Here is a 19,674-nt window from a genome sequence, read left to right as displayed (position 1 = left end):
CCCTCTCCCTCTCAAATGTCTCCAGCCCTCGGTCTTCTTCTCCACGGGCCTCTCTTTTCCCTACCTGGCCTCTCCCCATCCCGAGCATCTTGCAGTGGTGTCCCATTTAGAGGCCACATAATGTGGCACTTAATTACACTTGGCCTTGGACTGTTCTGCAATCCATTCATGTAGTACCTTTTGTCCTCTGGCTTTAAGTCCTATGTTTAGACTTTCTGTAAACTTGAAGTACCTTTTGGAGTGCTGAAGGAGGCTTTAGCAAATATTTATGGGTTTAATATTTGCTCGAAAAGAGGCTTCACTGAAGAAAAGAGACTTGTTTGGCTCAGTGTCCGGGCATAGAAGGGCAGACCTGAACCCTGTCCAGCACTTTCTACCCATGACCTGGAGCCATTTCCTTCTCTCTTCCCAGTCTGCATTTGGGCATATTGCCTTGCTTCTGGTTTCTTTACCTATAAAGTGAGACCATAAAGCAAAGTTTCTCACACGTTTACATAAACTGGCCGTGGAAAGTGCTTAGGAAGCAGCCCTTTTCTGGAAACCACCCAATAGTGTGGGCTGCTGCTGTTACTGTTTGTGATGGTCTGAACATGGGTGTCTGTCCCGATTTTATATGTTGACACTTAATCTCCAGTGCAAGGATGTTGTGAGGAGAGGCTATTTGGGAAATGACCAAGTCCCAAGGGCTCCACCTTCGTGAGTGGTATCACTGCCCTTGTAAAAGAAGTCAAAGGGAGCATGTTTGCCCTCCTGCCATGAGGGCACCGTCTTCCTCCCGCTTCTACATGGGAGGATACAGCGAGAGGTGCTGCCTGTCAAGCAGAGAGCAAGCCTTTGCCAGACCCTGAATCTGTTGGTGCCTTGATCCTGCACTTCTCAGCCTCCCTCCCGAGCTATGAGACATAAATTTCTATTATTTATAGATGGTCCACTATAAGGTAATGTGTTATGGCAGCTCAAAGGGAGTAAGACATTTTCATTATTGAACTACTTCTGCATTCTCATTCCTAGAGTAGAACTATATATATACAAAAAATTTTTTTAAACTAATTCTCCAGAGACACCATCTAGCTGGCTGCCATAAGTTATGCTGGCTGGTTATCATGTGGGAAACATCCTGTCCATCTCATTGAAAGAGATGAACCCTCAGGTGGTTTCTACATCTGTGAGTCCAGCTCAGTTCCTGGGGATGGGTAGGTGATTAGCAGGACATGAGCCCCCGTGTGGTGGGATCTGACCTTTCACTTGCATCTCTGTGCCACCCCAGCTAGGGCGCCTGTGCCCCTGTGCATGCTTATCTCTACAAGACTCTGGAGGCTTATAGAAGAGACTGGATGAACAGGCAGCACAGTGTGGTTGCTGCTTTTGTTTGAGGAGAAGGCACAGTCGAATACAGGATTCACAGCACATGTCTTGCTTTATCCAGAAACACAAAGAACGACACTTAAACATCTGTCCAGGCATTCTTGCCTTATAGCAAGTCCTACAGTGTTACCTGGAAACCCCATAATCAAACTCTGACTATTCACCTGTAGGTCTACATTACTGCCAACAGCAGAAGTTTTGGGAATGGAGGAAAAAGTGAGGACATGCAGGCAATATTTACCCTATAGGCCTCCTGCTAGATGCTCTCTTTCCACCTACCAGGTCTTATGGTCATTTCCTCCTAAACTGCATATTCCCTGCCTCCAGCTCTTGGCTTTGACAATGCAGGAGCCATAGTGAAAAAGAGGGAGAAACAGGAGTGAGCCTGTGACATTGCAAATGTTCTCAAAGCCCAGCTCATGGTCCCCAAGGGGCCCCACTTCCTCTGGGCAGAGAGCCGGGGTCACAGGGGCTGTTATGGTTTGGATCTGGAATGTCCCTCCAAAGCTCATGTGTTGAAGGCTCGGTCCCCAGGGCCATGTCCAGAGATGGGGCTTTTAGGAAATGACTGAAGCATGAGGGCTCCGACCTCATGAGTGGATTAATCCATTTGATGGATTAATCATTTGAATGGACTACGGGGAGGTGGTGGAAACTAGGCAGGTGGGGCACGGTTGCAGAAGGTAGGTCGCTGAGGGTGTGACTTTGAAGGTTGTATCTTGTCCCCAACCCCTTCCATTTTCTCTCTCTGCTTCTTAGCTGCCATGAGCTGAGCAGCTTTCCCCCCACCCCCGCCCACCTCCCCCAGTGCAAGGATGCAACCAGAATGGTGTGCAGAAATGAAGAAGCTTCTCTAAAACACAAAAGACAAAGGGGGGTCTGTGTCTATGAGGAATTTCACCTCTAATTCACAATTCCTTCTTGACTGTTGGCTACAGTAGTTCTGTCCCATGAGGTCCTCCAGAGGCAGCCGTGGTCTCTCTCCTTGTCATACCTCAAGATCTTTTGCTTGGTTTCCCTGTATTCTTATCTGAGAACATGGTACTGGGTGGAAATATGCTTATTTTCCAAAGGAAAAAAAAAAGTGAGGATGTTTTCCAAAGTAAACTGTTTCTAGAACTTTCTCTCCTTCCTTTTCATTTCTTTAGTTTTTTTTTTTTAGTTGTAGATGGACACAATACCTTTTATTTATTTTTATTTACATGGTGGCTGTAACTTTATATGACATTTACATGACACTGAATATTCAGGAATTTGGGTATACTGACCAGTCTTCTGAGACACGTGTTAACTTGAGTCTGCCAGGGCTCTAGATGTTGATGATTCCAAGCTGATGCTATGGGCCCAGCCCCCACCCTGCCTTGGCATTACCTTGACCTTCTCCTACCACAAGTGCTGCTCCTGGACCACCATGCCTTACCTGTGACATGGAGCTTTTCATCGGTGACCTCTGCCTTCAGGTAAATCCGCCCCCTCTTCTCTGTGTGATCCATCCCGCAGAGGCTGGGGACGTTGATCACACACTGCTTGTGAACATTCATGTCGCAGGCTGTGAATCAAGAGAGCAAAGGGTCAGGCTGGCCATATGGCTCACATGGCTTCCTCTATGTTTTGGTGTCTGAGCAGAAGTGGGAAGGAGCTACCCCTGACTCGATACTTCGCTATAATGTTGTTGGTGACATGAAGAACTGTTAGCAGATGTCCTTTCCAGTATGGGCTTTGTGTGAGTGACAATATCCTTAAAATACCCATTCCATATTTACTCCGACTTCACAGAAGCAAAATACCCCAGCCTGGTGTTCCGTGACGGCTCCAAACGTTTAACAAAATCCACGCAGGTGAGTGTGCCCAGAGCTCAGGCTAATTAATACCTTATGTACACACAGGCATACAATATGCACATTTTAAACAGAGGATACTTTTTGCCAAAGAATTCCTTCTGCCTTTCTGAGCTCCACACTGAGAAAGTGACAATCTGTGGGTTGAGGATGGGAAATTCAGAAATTTCTCTTTTCCTCAAGTAACCCTGTATGTTAAAGAAGGTGTACGTACGTTGTCTTTGTGGTTTTTTTTCTTTCTTCTTTTTTTTTTTTTCCAAGAATTTGTGTTTGATATTTTAAACCTGTCTTCAAATATTTAAATATTATTCCAAGTACAACAAATACACTCCTGGCATAAGCCACACAGCTGACATGATGTGGGTGAGACAGGGGGAGGATAAAAGGAGATCAGTCTTATTGCAATGAACTAAAGAGGCCCCTAAAGATCCCTGTGCACCAGCTACCGCTGCGAGGCTGGGTAGGTGGTCCAGCTCTCTGCCTTGGTGCCTTCCTGCCCAGGCTAGGATCTCTCGAAACTCCCCCAAGGGAAGACAGCGAGGCTGTGCTGTAGCCTCCAAGGTGGGGGCCCCCAAGCCCTTTCCTATCCAGTGTTTAATTTTAACATGCAAACCAAACTGAGGAAAAGCGTCATGAATAATGCATATTTGCTATGATTAAACACGGAAATCAGGATAAGGGACACAACGAGGAAAGGACAATTAGTTGATTCACGAGAGCGGATTCTGTGAGGCTTCTATTTCTGAAGCTAACTCTTCCAGATCCTGTGCCTGCACCCAGCCAATACACAGGCTCTTGAAAAGTCGTGTTATTAATATAACTTGAGTTGACAACGTCATATGTTCAAGTGCCTGAGCAGAATTGGCAATTTAAAGAAAATAAATGAGAGGCTTTGGAAAGAATATGGGCAGCAAAGAGGGTGTGGAAGGGAAAGTGCATGGGTGTATTCCTGTCTTGGTTCTACCTTGAGCTGGCTTTTCTTTTCTTTCTTTCTTTTTTTTTTTCCTTTCTTTTTGGTATTGGGGATTGAACCCAGGGGTACTTTATCACTGAGCCATATCCTCAACCCTTTTTATGTTTTTATTTTGAGACAGAGTCTCACTCAGTTGCTTAGAGTCTTACTAAGTTGCTGAGGCTGGCCTTGAATTTGTGATCCTCCTGTCTCAGCCTCCCTAGTTGCTGGGATTACAGGTGTGTGCCACCACACCCGGCTCAAACTGGCTTTTCTACCTTGTGAAGTTTATTTGCTGTCTCTCGTTCCATTCCCTACTCAGCAAACAAAGAAGTTGGTCTAGATGAGTGGTAGCTAACTTTCCCCACCAGTGGACCTGGACACAGGACAAGGAGCAGGAGCAAGAGTCGGGGCGTGGGGAGAGACTGAGTCTGCAGAAGTCAAGGCAGGGGCTGGGTCCTGGTGCCCACCTCCTCCTTCTCCTGCCTCCAGGAAGGATCCCCAGAAACTCTGCAAGTCCAGGGAAAAGGGCTTAAAGCAAAACAAAGAAGCACCGATCCAGGTCAGTGGTTTTCAGTTATTTTTTAGTAATGGAATGTGTTTTTCAAGCAAAATCTAAAGCTGAATCCTAACAAATATAACATATGGGTGCTATTAGCAGACATGCAGTAAATAAATTCAAATTTATACCACTTACTCGTTATAAAGACATTCAAGGAGAACCAATAAAGTCCTTTTATCCAAACAAAACCCTAAAACCAGCTGTTGGGGATACTGGGTGATGCCGCTATAGTTTGAATGTGTCCCCAAAAGTTAATATGTCAGACATGTCACCCCCAGAGTCATCTCAATGCTGACTTAATGTTCAAGAGAGAATCAGTGGCTGAAGTTATGAGGGGGGGGGGGCGCCCAGGATGCATTAGTGGCTGCATAAGAGGAGGAGAGAGATCTGAGCTAGCAGCTTGCTCTGTATCTCCACAGGAGCCTTCTACCAAGCTGTGACGCAGCAAGAGGCAGGCCCCTCATCAGACGCTGAGCTGACGCTGCCACCAAGCTCCTGGGTGTCCTGGCCTCCAGACGCAGGAGCCAAATAAGCCTCTATTCTTTATAAATGACCAGTCTCAGGTTTTTTTTTTTTTAGCAACAGAAAATGGACTAGGGGGTATCTCAGAGAGACCACAATATGACATTTCTATATTTAATTAAAGTTGTACAGCACCTATAAACCCTCATTCATACAGAAGAGAACATGTACATGGGAAAGTGCCGAGTGGCATGCCATGCCAGCCCTTAGACTCTTCAGCTGATTGCCAAGTTCCGTCCCATGAATGAGGTCATCAACACAAGCTCTCCAGTGTCTCTCTGTTTATTTTTGTGCTAAGTTTTAAAATAGTTAAACATATATTTAAAATGCACTTAGAATTACTGCTTGCAAAATCCTTGAAAACCATCTTTGGAATCCTAGAGGTTTTTATTTCTCCTAATTTTTTTTAGGTGTAGATGGACACAATATCTTTATTTTATTTATTTATTTTTATGTGGTGCTGAAGATCAAACCCAGTGCCTTGTGCATGCTAGGCAAGTGCTACCACTGAGCCACAATCAAAGCCCAAACCTAGCAATTCTTGAAGCATGGAAGGCCTCTGGTCTGGATGATCACAGAACTTTCATTAGGCTGTTAAATTGGACCACTTCAGAAAGCAAATACCTCCCATTCCACATTCCATGTACTCTATAGTGTTCTGTATATTTATTTTTTTTTAATATTGTGTTTGCTCCATGTGGGATACAAATACAAAACTCTGGGCCATTACAGTGGTCATTAGCAAATGAGAATGTGCTGAAATTTCCATAACATTTGCCTATTAGAAAAATGGAACTCATAATTGCCTTTTTATGTCCTAAAAGCATTAACTTTTATTTAAACAAACATCCTGGGGAATCTCATAATTTAAAAATCATCAAAGCAAAGAGTTTCCATAGCTGTTCTTCTTTCCTCCTGGTATTTGTCAGAGAACTATCCGAGACCAGAGAGGAGAGGGGCCTGGGATCTGTCTTCTCCGTCAGTGGCGCTCAATGATTTTTATCTTGAACTGGACTGATATAAATTTGATCTGTTCATAAACAGGCAGGGTGAGTGAACTTAAGAGAGATGCTATCTTGTATTTATGTTCATTCTGGCTTCGGTTTTAAGGAGAGCCTACTGGATTTTTCCATCGTCCACCCACTAATTAGAGACAGAGGAAGATAATGACTGTGGTTGCTTAGCTTATTTTGAAGCCTACCCAAATGTGGAATCTGGAGGTGGGGAGCCTTCTTTGGGGTTTGACTAGCCTGCATTTTACAAGGACTGAAGACTTCTACTCCTTTAAAAAAAGAAAAAGAGGTGACGGCACCTACTAACTTCATTTATAAACCAAGTGTACTTTTTTTTTTTTTGGTTCATAATTAGGCAAATAAGTAGAACTTGGACAGTGGCGAGCTTCTACACATTTCTAGCCAGCTCTTTATATGAACGAATTCTCCCTGTTGATGTGCTGGTACTGAGAAGTTACCGGACTTCCCGTGCTCACTAAACTTTGGGTACGAGCCACAGCATCTCACCATCTACTGGAAGAGAAAAACTTACTTACTGTCACATTTCATCCCTTGGTGGATAAGTCCATACAGCAGTGACCCACAGTGATCACAGAAGGTAGGGCTCCCATAAGTGTGGATTTTAAACTTGTGCTTGCTCCTGGGGTCCTGCGGAGAGAAGAAGCACACCGTCAATCCTTTCTAGCACAACAGACGAGGTGCCATTCTCTGGAGTTACACAAACGGGTGGTGGTGGCATTTTGCCGCATCATGTTTTAAGGTAACTATTACCATGTTTTCAGGGTACGATTTGCACCCACCAAGGTTTTCCTCCCAAATTATGGCTTCCACTTAGTGTTATCAAAGACCGTAGGGCAAGTGCACTGGTTTAAAGAATCTGGTATGTCTTCATAGCACCCAGCACAGGCTGTGGTACAGCACAGGCCCTTAACAGGGTCACGAGGCGTGTTTGTGAAATGGAACCAAAGGGCCCTTCAGGAAATCTCCTGGATGAGGTTTCCAGAAAAACATCACCCTGTGAACCAGGTACATGCTATAACCAATGGGGACCTCTTCCTGCTTGGATACAGTCTCTCCACAGTTTACACACCTCTGCATGGGGGAACTCCAACGGGGTAGGGAGATCCCTGGAAACGCACTGAGATGTCCCTAGGGCCACTGCATTTTACTCCCTCCTACCACGAGAAGTGGTTCAAGAGGGCTCTGCTCTTTCCAGAGGTATGGCTGTGGTCAAGTCACATGTGGTCAATCCCCCTTATCTGCCTACTGGGGGATTGACAGCACCTATTTTCTCCAGGGTTGTTATGAAGACAAAAGAAACCCATCTGCATAAGATGCTTGGAAGCCTGCCTCAAGCCTGGGGAGAGCCATGCGCCTAGAAGAGGTGAGCTTCCATTAACTAATGTGTGAAAGAAGAGGCTGAGCAGAAAGAAATTTATGCTCTATCTGAACTACAAACCAATTCCATATTCAACATGCACCTTTGGGACCTGCTCATTAACTCTCTGAATGCTTCCTCCCCAGTCTCTCTCTTTGTGGATTGAGGCGCTCTACAGACAGCACTGGCACCCACTGAATTAAGACTGCAGAGGGCAGGGTTTGGGACAGAGCAGATCAAGAGCTTCTTTTTACACATGTCAAGGTCAATTTCTTCTTTAATACACAGAGACATGAAGAAGGACATTCTTGGCTTTCGACTTTCTAAGGATCTCCGAGCTACTGAAATTCCAAAGGCGATTTCAGGGTAAGCCTAGTATGTGCCAATGGGTGATTAAGATTCCTTTTTAAAGACATGGATTGGAAAATCCTGGAAGACATCACTGTGCAGAAAAGCCTAAAGATTACCAAACCACACAGGGATGCACACCTAGATGTGACTAAAGCGAGTACTTGGGGCTGGGGTGGTGGCTCAGCAGTAGAGCACTCGCCTAGCACACGTGAGGCACTGGGTTCCATCCTCAGCACTACATATGAATGAATGAATGAATGAATAAATAAATAAATGAATAAATAAATAAATAAATAAATAAAGGTATTAAAAAAGTGAGTGCTTTTCCCCTATTTTTCTCTGCATAATTATTACCTTCATTTTACAGAGAGATTAATTACTGTTACAAAGTCACATGGCTCATGAATGTCAGAGCTAGGGTTTGACCACCATCTGACCATCATCCTAAAAATATTCAACAATTTACCCAGAATGAGAATCTGGCACTTTTTCTTTTTTTTAAATTTGCAACACATTTAAAAAAAATAAATTTACCATTCATTTTTATAAGTAATATTTTACTGGAACACAGCCATGCTCATTTAGTTACACATTTTCTGTGCTTAAGATGGCAGAGTAGTTACGACAGAGACTGTACCAGCCACAGATTCTAAAATATCTGCCGACTGGCTTTTTCAGGAAGCTTGTCAATCCCAGCTTTAAGACGATGGTTTTTGACATGCCTGCTGACCCCAGCCCTGGCACAGCATCGCACCTCCTGGAACTTGTTAGAAATGCACATTACTTAGCTTCTCCCCAGAACAACTGAATCAGAAGCTTCAGGGGAGGGTTGGTCTGTGCTTTGGCAGGCACCACAGGTGACGCCGAGGCTCAAAGTCGTGCTAAAGACTGAGAACCAGCACTTAGAAGGTCATTTGACAGATATTTAGCAAGTGCCTCACAGGTACTAGCTGAATACATGTGTAAATGATTAACAATATTCGTGAAGCAGGTCACTAGTTTACCTTCTAAATGTCTCTCTCTCTCGATATATATATATGTCAACATCCTCCTTCAGAGGTTATTTTTCCTAGGCAAGTGGTAGCTGTCAATGCAGCCCTAGTTCCCACCATTAAAGATGCCCCCCGATTTCCCAGGACACAAGCAGAATGTTGAAGGGACAGTCTAGTGTCAGCGCCAATTAGTGGTACCCAAGCTGACGGTGGAGGTTGTGTCCTCCACTGTGGAAGGCAAAGAGGAGGCTGAGGGAGTAGGAGAGCCACTCCCCACCACAGAAACAAGCATCAACAAGAGGTGGGGAATGAAGGGTGGCAGCTCACACAGAGCCCTCTGCAGTATGTGTGTGCCGGTAGCTCCAGGGTGGCCGTCCTGCCAGTGGACTGTCACAAAGATTCTCTCCTGGCTCCTGGAGAGGCACGCAGACCATGTGCTTCACTTTTCAGGAAAACCTAAATCCTCCTCATCTGACACCCACATGGCGTCTTCGGGCTCTAATGGTTGGGAGGTGTAGCGAGAGAGAAAACCTTGGCTTCCACCTGAGCCACCAAGTCCTGGAGTCCTTCGGGCCCTGAGTGTGGCATGAACTACAGCAGTGACTGCCACCATGCGCTGGGGGGCCCTCCAGTGTGAGCAGGTACTTTCCAACAGCCGAGGTCTCTGTTTGGAATGAGAGTCTCTTCTAAAGAGGATATGTACCAGGATTCTGACTCCAGCCCCGGCACAAGTTCTGCGACCCTGGAGAAGTCTCCTTGCTTATCCATAAAGCCAAAGTAAAACTGATCCACCTGTGTCATGGGCTAACAGTGAGGCTCAACAGAGGGAACACAGGAGGAAGGTTTTGCAAAATTTCTGGACAAATTGATCATTATTATATTGGGTGTAAACTTCGAGGTGCCCAATGTCTGCCCAAAGTACTTTGTGACTTGGGCCTGAAGGGCAGGAAGAGGAAAGCAAGCCAGTGTCAGTTCTCACTGGTGGTCAGAGCGGAGGCTGAGCAGGCAGGAGCCAGGGGACTTCTTGGGTCCTGTGTTCCCCTTCCCTGCACCCTGTGCCTGGCCCTCTGAGGAAGTCTGCTTGGCAATCGTCCCGAGTAGTAAACGGTGAACTGCCTCCAGCCCAGACTGCCCCATGCCCTGTCTCAACCATGAGGACGACTCCATCTCCCGCACCACAGGCGCGGAAGGCAGGACTATGGAAACTCCTCTCCAATCTAATTAATCGCACCTCCTCGGACAAAAGAAACCACAGGGCTGGCTCGAGAGCTATGACTCACGCCACTCTGCAGAGACCAACTGGCAGTGCAAACCTCCCAGGTTCTCTGTGTTCCATCTAACAGACGCCAAAGAAGTGACTCCTTTTACTTCTTTGCTCCCTGAAGGGGTGGGCTGGGAATGGAGTTTTAAAAATGGGATTTCGCAGAGCCCTTTGGATGTCAGGAGGAGCCTGGAGTTGCTGAGGGTGGGGATGCAAGAGTTGGGCAAGACAGGGAGACTGCTGCTAAAATTAAAGTTGAAAACAACTACACTAGATAGCTTCCTAGATTCTGTCTTGCTATTTAAAAAAAAAAAACAACTTTTTATTTTGAAATCATTTAAGACTCAAAAGAATTTGCAAACGGAGGACAGCCTGTTCCTGTGTACTCTTCACCCAGCTTTCCCAGTGAGAACGTCTTACATAACCAGCCCGGCAGCGGAACTAGGACGCTGTCCCTGCTACAGCATCACCCAGCGAACCGCAGGCGCAGGGTTCCACCAGGTTCCACCGGGTTTTACATAATTCCAAGGCAAGGACTTCCATTGCGCAGCTTATGAGTTAAATGTACTGTGTGCCGGGCAGAGTAAATACTGCAAACTCAAGCAGAACATACCGAAGGAACGTCTGCTACTTGTTCATGAAATATGTAACCTGCTAGATCTCACGTGGAGGGGCAGGACCATGGAAACTCAACGGAGTTTGAAGATCTGTCTGCAAAGTGGAATCAGAATCTAAGGAGATATGTGCTGTTTCTGAAGCATTCTGGCCAGTTTTCCGGAACAATCATTTTGAGACCTCTGTCCAGTGCACATCCAGCCAGGTCACGAGAGGTTGAAATGTGGGTTTCCAGGTGAGGCTGGACCTGGATGGAAAGATAGGCAAATGGCAGAACCCCTAGGCTGATCTGTCCCCGATGGGCCTGAGAGTCACCAAATGAGTCCTACAAAGACCCTGTGGTGTTCCAGGGAGCCTGTGTGGATGCTGAGGGCCATTACCAAGTAGGAATGACGTATCGAAATTTCCTTGCCAAGCGTACCCCATGCTGCTTAGAGGACATTCGATGGGACATTGCATGCATGCTTTAATAAGGTGACCTTGCTCAAGGACCAAGGCGGATCCAGGTTTAGAGCTGATCAGGTTTGAGGAAGTAACCAGCTCCTTGAGTTTAAGGCGTTGCCAGTTTAAGATAATGGGTTTTAGGGAAGTTGGAGATTGAAGATTATTGCTGGGATTAGGGTGTTCCTGCTGCTTGTTCCCGTTGAGTTCTCGTGAGATTAAAATGGGATTTGGAGAGAGCCTCGTGGAGTAGGTGGTTTGTGCGGGAGACGGCTGAACGTGTTTGCCCCTGGACCTGTGTGGAGGCGGTGTGAGAGCGGGAATAAAGAATTGCTGTTTGAACCTACAAAGCTGTGAGTGCCTCGTGATTCTGGTGCCAAGCCGAGACATTGGCCTTGGCATGTGGAGAGGAGCAGAGAGCTCGAGAAATGGAATCTCATGTCACTTGGGTTCTGAGCAGGGGGACTTTCTTACATCAATGAACTCTGCCATTCAGTGGGGCACCAGCTTCTCCCCTACACCTTCACTATGACAGTGGTTTCTACCTGCCTCCACAGGTGGAGGCGTCACTTCCCGGAGCACCTCAGGAGGCAGCACGGAAGGCTCCCACCTGCTCCAGGAAGCCTCTCTCGACATCAGACATCAGAGCCAAATGCCCTGTTCCTCCCACTGTCTGACCTTCCAGAGCAAATCATTTGTCTTTCACAGGCCACTTATCACATTCTGCCACCTATGATGATGAGGCGCACGCCACCTTTCATTTTCCCATCTCTCTCTCATGTCCACATGGACACAGCCGTCTGACGGAGAGGCCCTAATGGGCATGGCTGAATTGGCACTGTGTCTGAACCAGGAGTGGACATTAAGTTTTGAGTATGAACGTGATCTCTGAGCTCCCTGGAAACCAAACCAAGAAGGGAAAAGAAATGCAGGAGACTCCCCCGAGACCATAAAGCTACCCGAGAACAGAAATCTCTCCTGGAGTCCTCAAAAACAATTTTATCTCTTGCAGGTTGGACCTTTACCAAACATGCATGAAGGCAATTACTAAGTCCTTAGCAAAAAAAAAGCACTTTTTATCCTGCTCGCAGCTATCCCATATGGGAGTTATGGCAAGTTGGACGGCACTTAGTGCCCCAGAGAAATGGCTGGCGTTCAGCAAGTCTGCCCTGCTGCCAAGATCACAGCATTTTTTTTTAGTGAAATACGTATAAATATTACTTTTCACTTCTCTAGACACTGGCAGCCTCTTGTTAAACGGAGTATAAAACCTGCTGCCCTGTGCCACAAGCCTGATATTATATTATAATGAGAAGGGAAAACTTCAGTCCAGACACTTCGGCCTAATAATATGGGGTTGGGGGTGGGGGCACTGAGTAACCACTTTTCATAGATGCAAGAGAAATCTCACCCACAGAACCAAATCTAGATTTCTCAGGGGGAAAAAACAAACAACGAAAAATCCAAGTCCTATTGAGGCATCTGCCGGCCCGTTTCTCGTTTCTCAGTTTTATAATACTTAGGCAACTTCAGTAGCCTCCCAGGGAAACACCTCTCAACATTTCCACCAGGACTTTTCAAAGACTTTCTTCTTCATCCTCATCAGTAGCAGCAATGGTTACCACCACCCTTTGCCACTGGTTAGGAATAAAGCCATGATCCACACTGCACAGAATTTTGACGGTGCCTGGGCTGTGGGTTCCCTGCATGCCCCCTCTGTTCTGTCTAGAACCATCTGGAAGGAATATTCTAGGTAAGTCTTCAAGGATGGAGCACTGTGCAGGGGGAAACCTCTAGAGGATCTGATATTACCTCAACTCCAGGGGGCAGGTGGCCAGGGACACTCTGTGATGAGGACATGTCTATGTGAATAAACATTGCTTCTCATGTCCTTTTAACTTGAGGAGTAAAATAATGGCAGGGTTTTGCCTAGAGGTCACCCTGCCTGGCATTTTCCACCCATGCCTGAGTGCCTCCAAAATACCCTGCATGTTTCCCTTGGAGGACCAAAATCTCTGTCCTCGAGGGCCGAGGTTCAGGCTTTCATGGCTTCTGGAAATGATTTGTTTTGAACGGATTGAAGCTCTAGGGTGTGACTTCCTTAAGCGCCCAAAGCTCTGTGTGGCTCCCTCAAGCTGCTCCCTCTAAATACCAAGGAAAATTCCCCGCTCTCACCATCTGACGTGTTCTCATGAATCACACTTGCAAGCCAAGCTTGGGTCTAAATGTCACCCACATGCTGACTACATAAGCAACACTGAAAACTCTGCTCCAAGGGTGAAGCTCGCGCTATTACTGTGATCTGAAATTTCTTAGGAAGCAGGGGTTTTTAACTCTCTGAGAACAAAACTTCTTATTTTAACCTGATAACGAGAAAATGAAGAGCATTGCAAAAACCAGGGTGATTTTATGTACCCTGGGCATCACTAAAATTATGACATGGGCTCTCAGGCACTGCCAGAGCTCCTGTGCCCTTCTCAGGCTGCTGGATCAGCCTGGACCACCCTCTACTTATACTCTGCCTTTGAACAAACCAGTCTTACTGAATGTTGCCTTTCTAAGAAAGAGTGAAGGAACTTCCATTCTGATGACAGGAGTTAATTTTTGATCTATAGTGTCACCCTGTTATATCCTGATGAGGAACAGTCATTTCTCTTTACAGTGAGGCTAACTTGTCAAATCAGTCTTTGCTGGTAGGAGGATTTTATGATCCTTTGTCCAGCTAAGCAAGACACTGTCATCTTTAAATGAGAAGCAGCAAAGTCTCAAAAAAAAAAAAATCTAGATAAATCTCCACCAGCAAGGGAGTGGTTAAACAAACTAATATATTTATACGATGGAATACTATGTAGCAGTTCAATCAAACAAGCAAACTTGGTGGATGGATCTCCAAGATCTATTGTCTAATGAATAATTCACAGAATGAAACATAAAACCAGAATGACATTTATGTCAAAAACAGAAACAACCTCCCAACAAAACAATGGCTCAGTTTTTCTCTACAAGGATTTGTAAGTAAAATACCTCTGGGGAAGTGTGGGAAGAGATAAGGCTTAGAGATGAAAGTGAACAGATCCTTAACAAAATTTTTCTCACAATACATTTATTCTATTTATTTATTTGTTTGTTTATTTATTTTTATGTGGTGCTGAGGATGGAACCCAGAGGCTCACCTGTGCTAGGCAAGTGCTCTACCACTGAGCGACAGTCTTTGTCCTGAAGGGAGATTGTTAACATTATTGGAAAAGATTCAAGTTAAAAAAAAAAAAAAGGATTCTCATATTTTCTATCTAATCCAACTGACCATGAAGCCCAGCTGAAAACATGTGGTTACATTCCAACTGCTTCTGAGATGCCTTGGAGGGAGGGCCTGTACATTTGCAGCAACGGAGACACAGCGGCCATATCTGATCACTGTCTGCAGTTTCTCTAGCCACCTGCCAAGTAGGAGGCGTCCTCACAGGTGATTTGGCTGGGCAAGAGGCGCTTAGGCACATCTTGTGTCCAGAGCTTTCCTCACCCTTCTCCAGGTCTGAGGGCTTGTCTGTGCAGAGGTGTGTCTGGCCACTACCCTGAAGACCCAATCGTCGCCCCTGACCTTGGGACCATGTCCCCCTTAATCTTCATGGGATGGGATTTTCCCCAGAATTTTTTGTTCCCCAATAAAAATCCACTCCCTATCTCTCTGTCTCTCTCTGTCTCTCTCTGTCTCTCTCTGTCTCTCTCTCTCTCTCTCTCTTTCTCTCTCGCCTCTTTAGTAAACCCCGCTACCACAATAGGTGGCTGGAGGCTGGAGCTTGGAGGAACTGTCCTGGAGCTGGTTTAAAGGTAATTAGACTCTTGTCTCTTTAATTCAAAACTCCCTAGAGATTTCTCACTTTTTGAACCTTCATTCATGAAGCTAATGCTGGTCGCGGGCTAGAGGTGTCTAAATAAAATGCAGAGATACCTGGTACTGCCGCTGCCATCTCAAGGCATCGATATAGATCCAGCTTTTGTCCCACCCATTATGGCTTTCAGATTCCAACAACCTTTGATGGTTAGGCAAGGAATTCTGGTATTACAATAATATGCTTAAAGTGTTCAGATATTCATAACGCCTAAACACTGTTCACTTAAAAACAAGCCTGTCTCCTAGTCGCCTATCAATTTCTTTACTTTGACTCAAGAATTCTTCATTGTGCAGCAGCTATCTGCCAGTGGTGGGTGCCAGATGGCGAAGACCCCCGGGTGAGACTCAGGTCCCAGCTTGCTCGTTACGCTGCACAAACAGACAACTTCTAAGTTTCGGGGGCGAAACACCACAAACACATCTTTCTTACTCTTCCCTTTGAGGCCCTCTGGATAGAGCCATCCTTATCTGGATGGAACCCAGAGGCTCACCTGTGCTAGGCAAGTGCTCATGGCATAGGAGCCAGTCTCATGGCATAGGACAAAAAGAAGCAGTGGAACTACTCAACGGCTCTTAAATCTCTTCCTTGGGAAATGGCACCATCATTTCAAGCAAGTCTTGTGGCCCAGCTGGAACCAGCAAGGTTCATGTCATTTGCAAAGGTCCTCTGCACGATCAGTGTCTACTGACATTTTCTATTACTTTGCAGAGGACAGAATGGGTTAAAACCTCCAAGTTGGAAAGCCTGGAGATGTAGAGCTCAACTGGAAATAGTTTTAAGTCAGTGATGCCAAATAAAACCAGCCGTGGTTTAGATATCATACTGATTTGGTAGCGGCAAAGTGGTAACAACCCCCCTCAAAATCCCATTGGCTTCCCACCTTGTTTATTTCTCATACATGCTGTATGCCAGTGGCTCCCCAGTAGAGCACGTGTCCATTCATTCATTCCAGGACCAAAGAATGAAAGGACAACTAACTGCTGGGTGGGACACCCATTCTCATGGCAGAGGACAGAAAATCAAGAGGTAGAACGGAGAGAGCAATCTGTTAATCCCTCTTGCAAATGGCAAGCAGGCTGCTGAGTGGGGGCTCCTCTGCTTCCAGGGAGGAGGGAAAAGTCACAGGGCAACACATGGGACTTCTGATCCTCTTATAGGTGAGGGAATGAGTCAGAGAAACTTAGTGCCATCTTCCATAGATATTGCTTTATTTTTTTTTTAATCCACACTATGTATTTAGGAGTTCACAGAAGATTTTGTTTCAAGAAGAATTTTTTTTTTCTATTTAACAAACTCTAAGGGGAAAAAAAAAATTAAATCTTCTACTTCTCTGTCCATTCAGTTCAGTGTGCTGGTCACTTTGACTTTATGACAACCCCAAGGAGAAGAATCTTGTCAGGAAAGTTTCACATTAAAAAAAAAAAAATGCTATTTAAATTTTTTTTTTTTTAAATTTGGTATTAGCTTTGGACTCACAAGTTGTAAAATGAATTTAGAGAGTTTCCATGGACCCTCACCCAGTTTCCTCCAAAGACAACAACATCCCCCAAGATTGTAATACCTGGTCCAAGCCCAGAAAAAGACATTTCTGCAAGGCTGTGAATGGACCTCATGTGGCTTCACCAGTTTTTACATGCACTCATTGGGTACATGAGAGCGTGTGCAGGATTCTATGGGGTTTTACCACATTTATACTCCTGATCCAGAGCTGGTCCAGCACCACCAAGAGGCTCCCACGGGCTTCCTCCTTATGATCCTTTCCTCCCCATCCAGAACTCTGGCAAGCCCTGATCTGTTCACTGTCAAAGTTTTATACCATTTTTAGCACCAAATAATGTTCAGGCTAATTACAGATTTGGTTAGCTCCAATGCCATAGTTTGAAAGGAAAATAAAATAGGAATATGAGAAGCATCTTAATTACGTGGGTCCCTGCCAGCTCTTCCACAAGGTTATGTGTCTCCTAAAAAATTCATGGCCAAGTTTACGAGCCTCTCTGAGATAAAAAGGAAACACATTTATTTGAGAGTCTCCCAGACCCCATCATCTTTGCTTAATCTCAGACAGAACTGGGTCATTTGGGGAGGTGTCCTGCCTGTCATTCTTTGATAGTCTGGGACAAATTTTGCAGACTAATAACTGGGATTAGCTAGATAACGTGCCTGAGATACTGCACTTAGTTTTGTCATGGACTGGAAAAAAAAGTGTGACCCTTATTTGCAAGGAGGCTGATTTTTATGCCTCACATAAGGTTGGAAGGTTCCCCAGCAGCTGGTATTTGTTTATCTGGTTAAACACACAGAGGAGGCAGAAGGTGTAACCCTGTGCTTTTGTGACTGCAAAGTCCCCACGGACAGGATTTTTTTTCTTTAGGTACCTGTGATTCTCTCTCTCTTTTTTTTTTCCTTTCTTACTTATATTATTTTATTTTTTTATGTGGTGCTGGGGATCAAACCCAGAATCTCGCATGCTAGGCGAGCGCTCTATCTCTGAGCCACAACCCCAGCCCCACCTGTGATTCTTTATGTAGACCACTCATTGCTCCCAGGAAATATTTCCCAAAAGTAACCCGTGTTGATCATACGAGGAGAAATTCACTTCCTGATTTCAATGATCTTCTTGGTTCTATTTTCACTTCAAAACCTGAACGACTTCTGGTAAAATATTAATTATTCTAGTTACTTGTTATTAATTTTCAACTGTTTTTCATATGTTCACGTAGGTTAGATCATGTTCATTGTAGAAACTAGATATGGTTTGTTGAATTTGCATAAAATACAGTTCAGTTGAAAGAAACACATATACATTAATTCTTTGGTATATTGCATTCAACTGAGATCTGAGCAAGAGACAGGCTGGGGAATGTTTTCTTAAGGATCATACTAAACAGACTGGTCTGTGGCTTGCTTTTTTTTTTTTTTTTTTAACCTAACAGTTCATCTTTAAAAATCTCTCCATGTCATTAAATACAAAGCCGTGGCACAACTAACTGCATGATATTTCACTGTATGGATGTACTATGATTTTCAGCTAATCCCAGTTCCTAGAACTTTAGGTTATTTCCAGTTTTTCACTGTTTCAAAGGACTTTACCCCAAGCATCTCTGTGTCCACACTGTGCAAGAGTCTTGTCAGTTAGGAGAAAAGCCAGAAGTGGAAATCTTGGGTCAAGGAGATGAACATTAGACATTATATTTAGGAGCTCTCTGTCTACTGGAAGGCAGGCTCTGTTTTGATGAAGCTGCTCTGGTTGTGCAGATGGGCGCCGAGCCTTCTGGGGAGACTTGAAAGCAACCCGCTTTCTTAGGGAAAACCCAGCTCCTGTGTTCTCCTGATTTCTCAGGCAGGGCATCTGTGCATCACTGGGGCCTCCCTCGTAGGCTCAGTGATCACTCAAAGCTTCAAGCTTCTGCAAACTGATGTCAACACTTCCTTCCAACTGCAGTGAGCAGTTCATTCCTCAAGGGTTTATTGTCCTTCTTATTGACAACTTTTCATTCCTTTTTAAAATTGGGAATTGAGAAACAGTAGTGATGTCGTCTCTTATTGGTGGTGGTGGTGGTGGGGGGAAGGTGGATAGTGACTCGGCAAGCGTTTGTCAGTTAAGGATGGTTGGTCTGAGCCACAGCAGCAGCAGTACATCCTACACGTGAAACCAACAAACACCCCTGTGTTTCTTGCCTAAGTTTCCCGGGCACTTGGTTTTATGCTAATGCACTGGGTTTAAAGACCCTCCACCTTGGTCTTGGCTCATCAGAAACACCATCTGGAGGGCAGCAGGGGTTCCCTTCGGCCTTGGCCTCTCCTGCACCTAAACTTGGCACCTCCCTTCCTCATTTCCATGAGGCATCTCTGCATCTGGTGGCTCTGCCTTGTAAAGGATGTTCAAGTGGGAACTGCGGCTCTTCCTCTCTATCCCTCCCTTCTGTGAAGCAATGAGGTGGCCTAAAGCACTTTCCTCCAACTGTGACTTAAAATGCATCCTAAGACGCCTCCGAATTCAGTCTAAAGAAGGCTGACAAAAACAGCTTGTTGAGATGCCTCCCGGAGACCTCCAACCCCACATCTTACCCCAATGACATTATTTGTTCAGCTCTTATGAGAATCTGAAGTCTGTCCTTAGAAGGCAGAAACCTACTAGGCAATTCTGAAATTCGTTTCTTCCTGGTGTTTTCCCCCACCCCCAGTAAAACAAATACCTAACATAAAAGACTCTCTGTGAATTTGCTGATATTTCTACCTGTACCAAACAGTCATGTTAAAATCCATGCTGTTCACCATGATGAATGTTTTCTCTTTGGCACTTACTTCTCCTCTGCAGTGGGGGGCTACAGAGTGGAGGCTGGAACGAGGAGGAGGGAGAGGAGTGTGGTGTTTAACTGCTTTTTGCAAATAGACCTCTAGGGACAATGCTCTTTTGAATTGAATACTACAGCTGCTAGTATCCTAAAAATTATATTTGTTCCCTGTTAACCAGTTTAGCCTTAGAAAAAT

At 45.2% G+C, this 19,674-nt stretch overlaps 1 protein-coding gene across 2 annotated transcripts in view; it reads right to left on the bottom strand.

Annotated features, from left to right (window-relative positions):
- Nucleotides 1-19,674, bottom strand: part of Prkca (protein kinase C alpha) — a 401,933-nt gene that overhangs the window by 125,421 nt on the left and 256,838 nt on the right. For both annotated transcript variants that reach the window (XM_078041837.1, XM_078041836.1), the window contains exons 4-5: nucleotides 6,789-6,900; nucleotides 2,786-2,914 (exon numbers count right to left, since the gene is read on the bottom strand). In XM_078041837.1, coding sequence (XP_077897963.1) covers nucleotides 2,786-2,914; nucleotides 6,789-6,900 — 241 coding nt within the window. The remainder of the gene's footprint in view (nucleotides 1-2,785; nucleotides 2,915-6,788; nucleotides 6,901-19,674) is intronic.

The sequence above is a fragment of the Ictidomys tridecemlineatus genome, chromosome 3 (genome assembly GCF_052094955.1).
Source record: "Ictidomys tridecemlineatus isolate mIctTri1 chromosome 3, mIctTri1.hap1, whole genome shotgun sequence".
NCBI classification, from domain to species: Eukaryota; Metazoa; Chordata; class Mammalia; order Rodentia; family Sciuridae; genus Ictidomys; species Ictidomys tridecemlineatus.
Note: the sequence above shows the minus strand (reverse complement) of the source record. Positions and strands in the feature narration are given on the sequence as shown.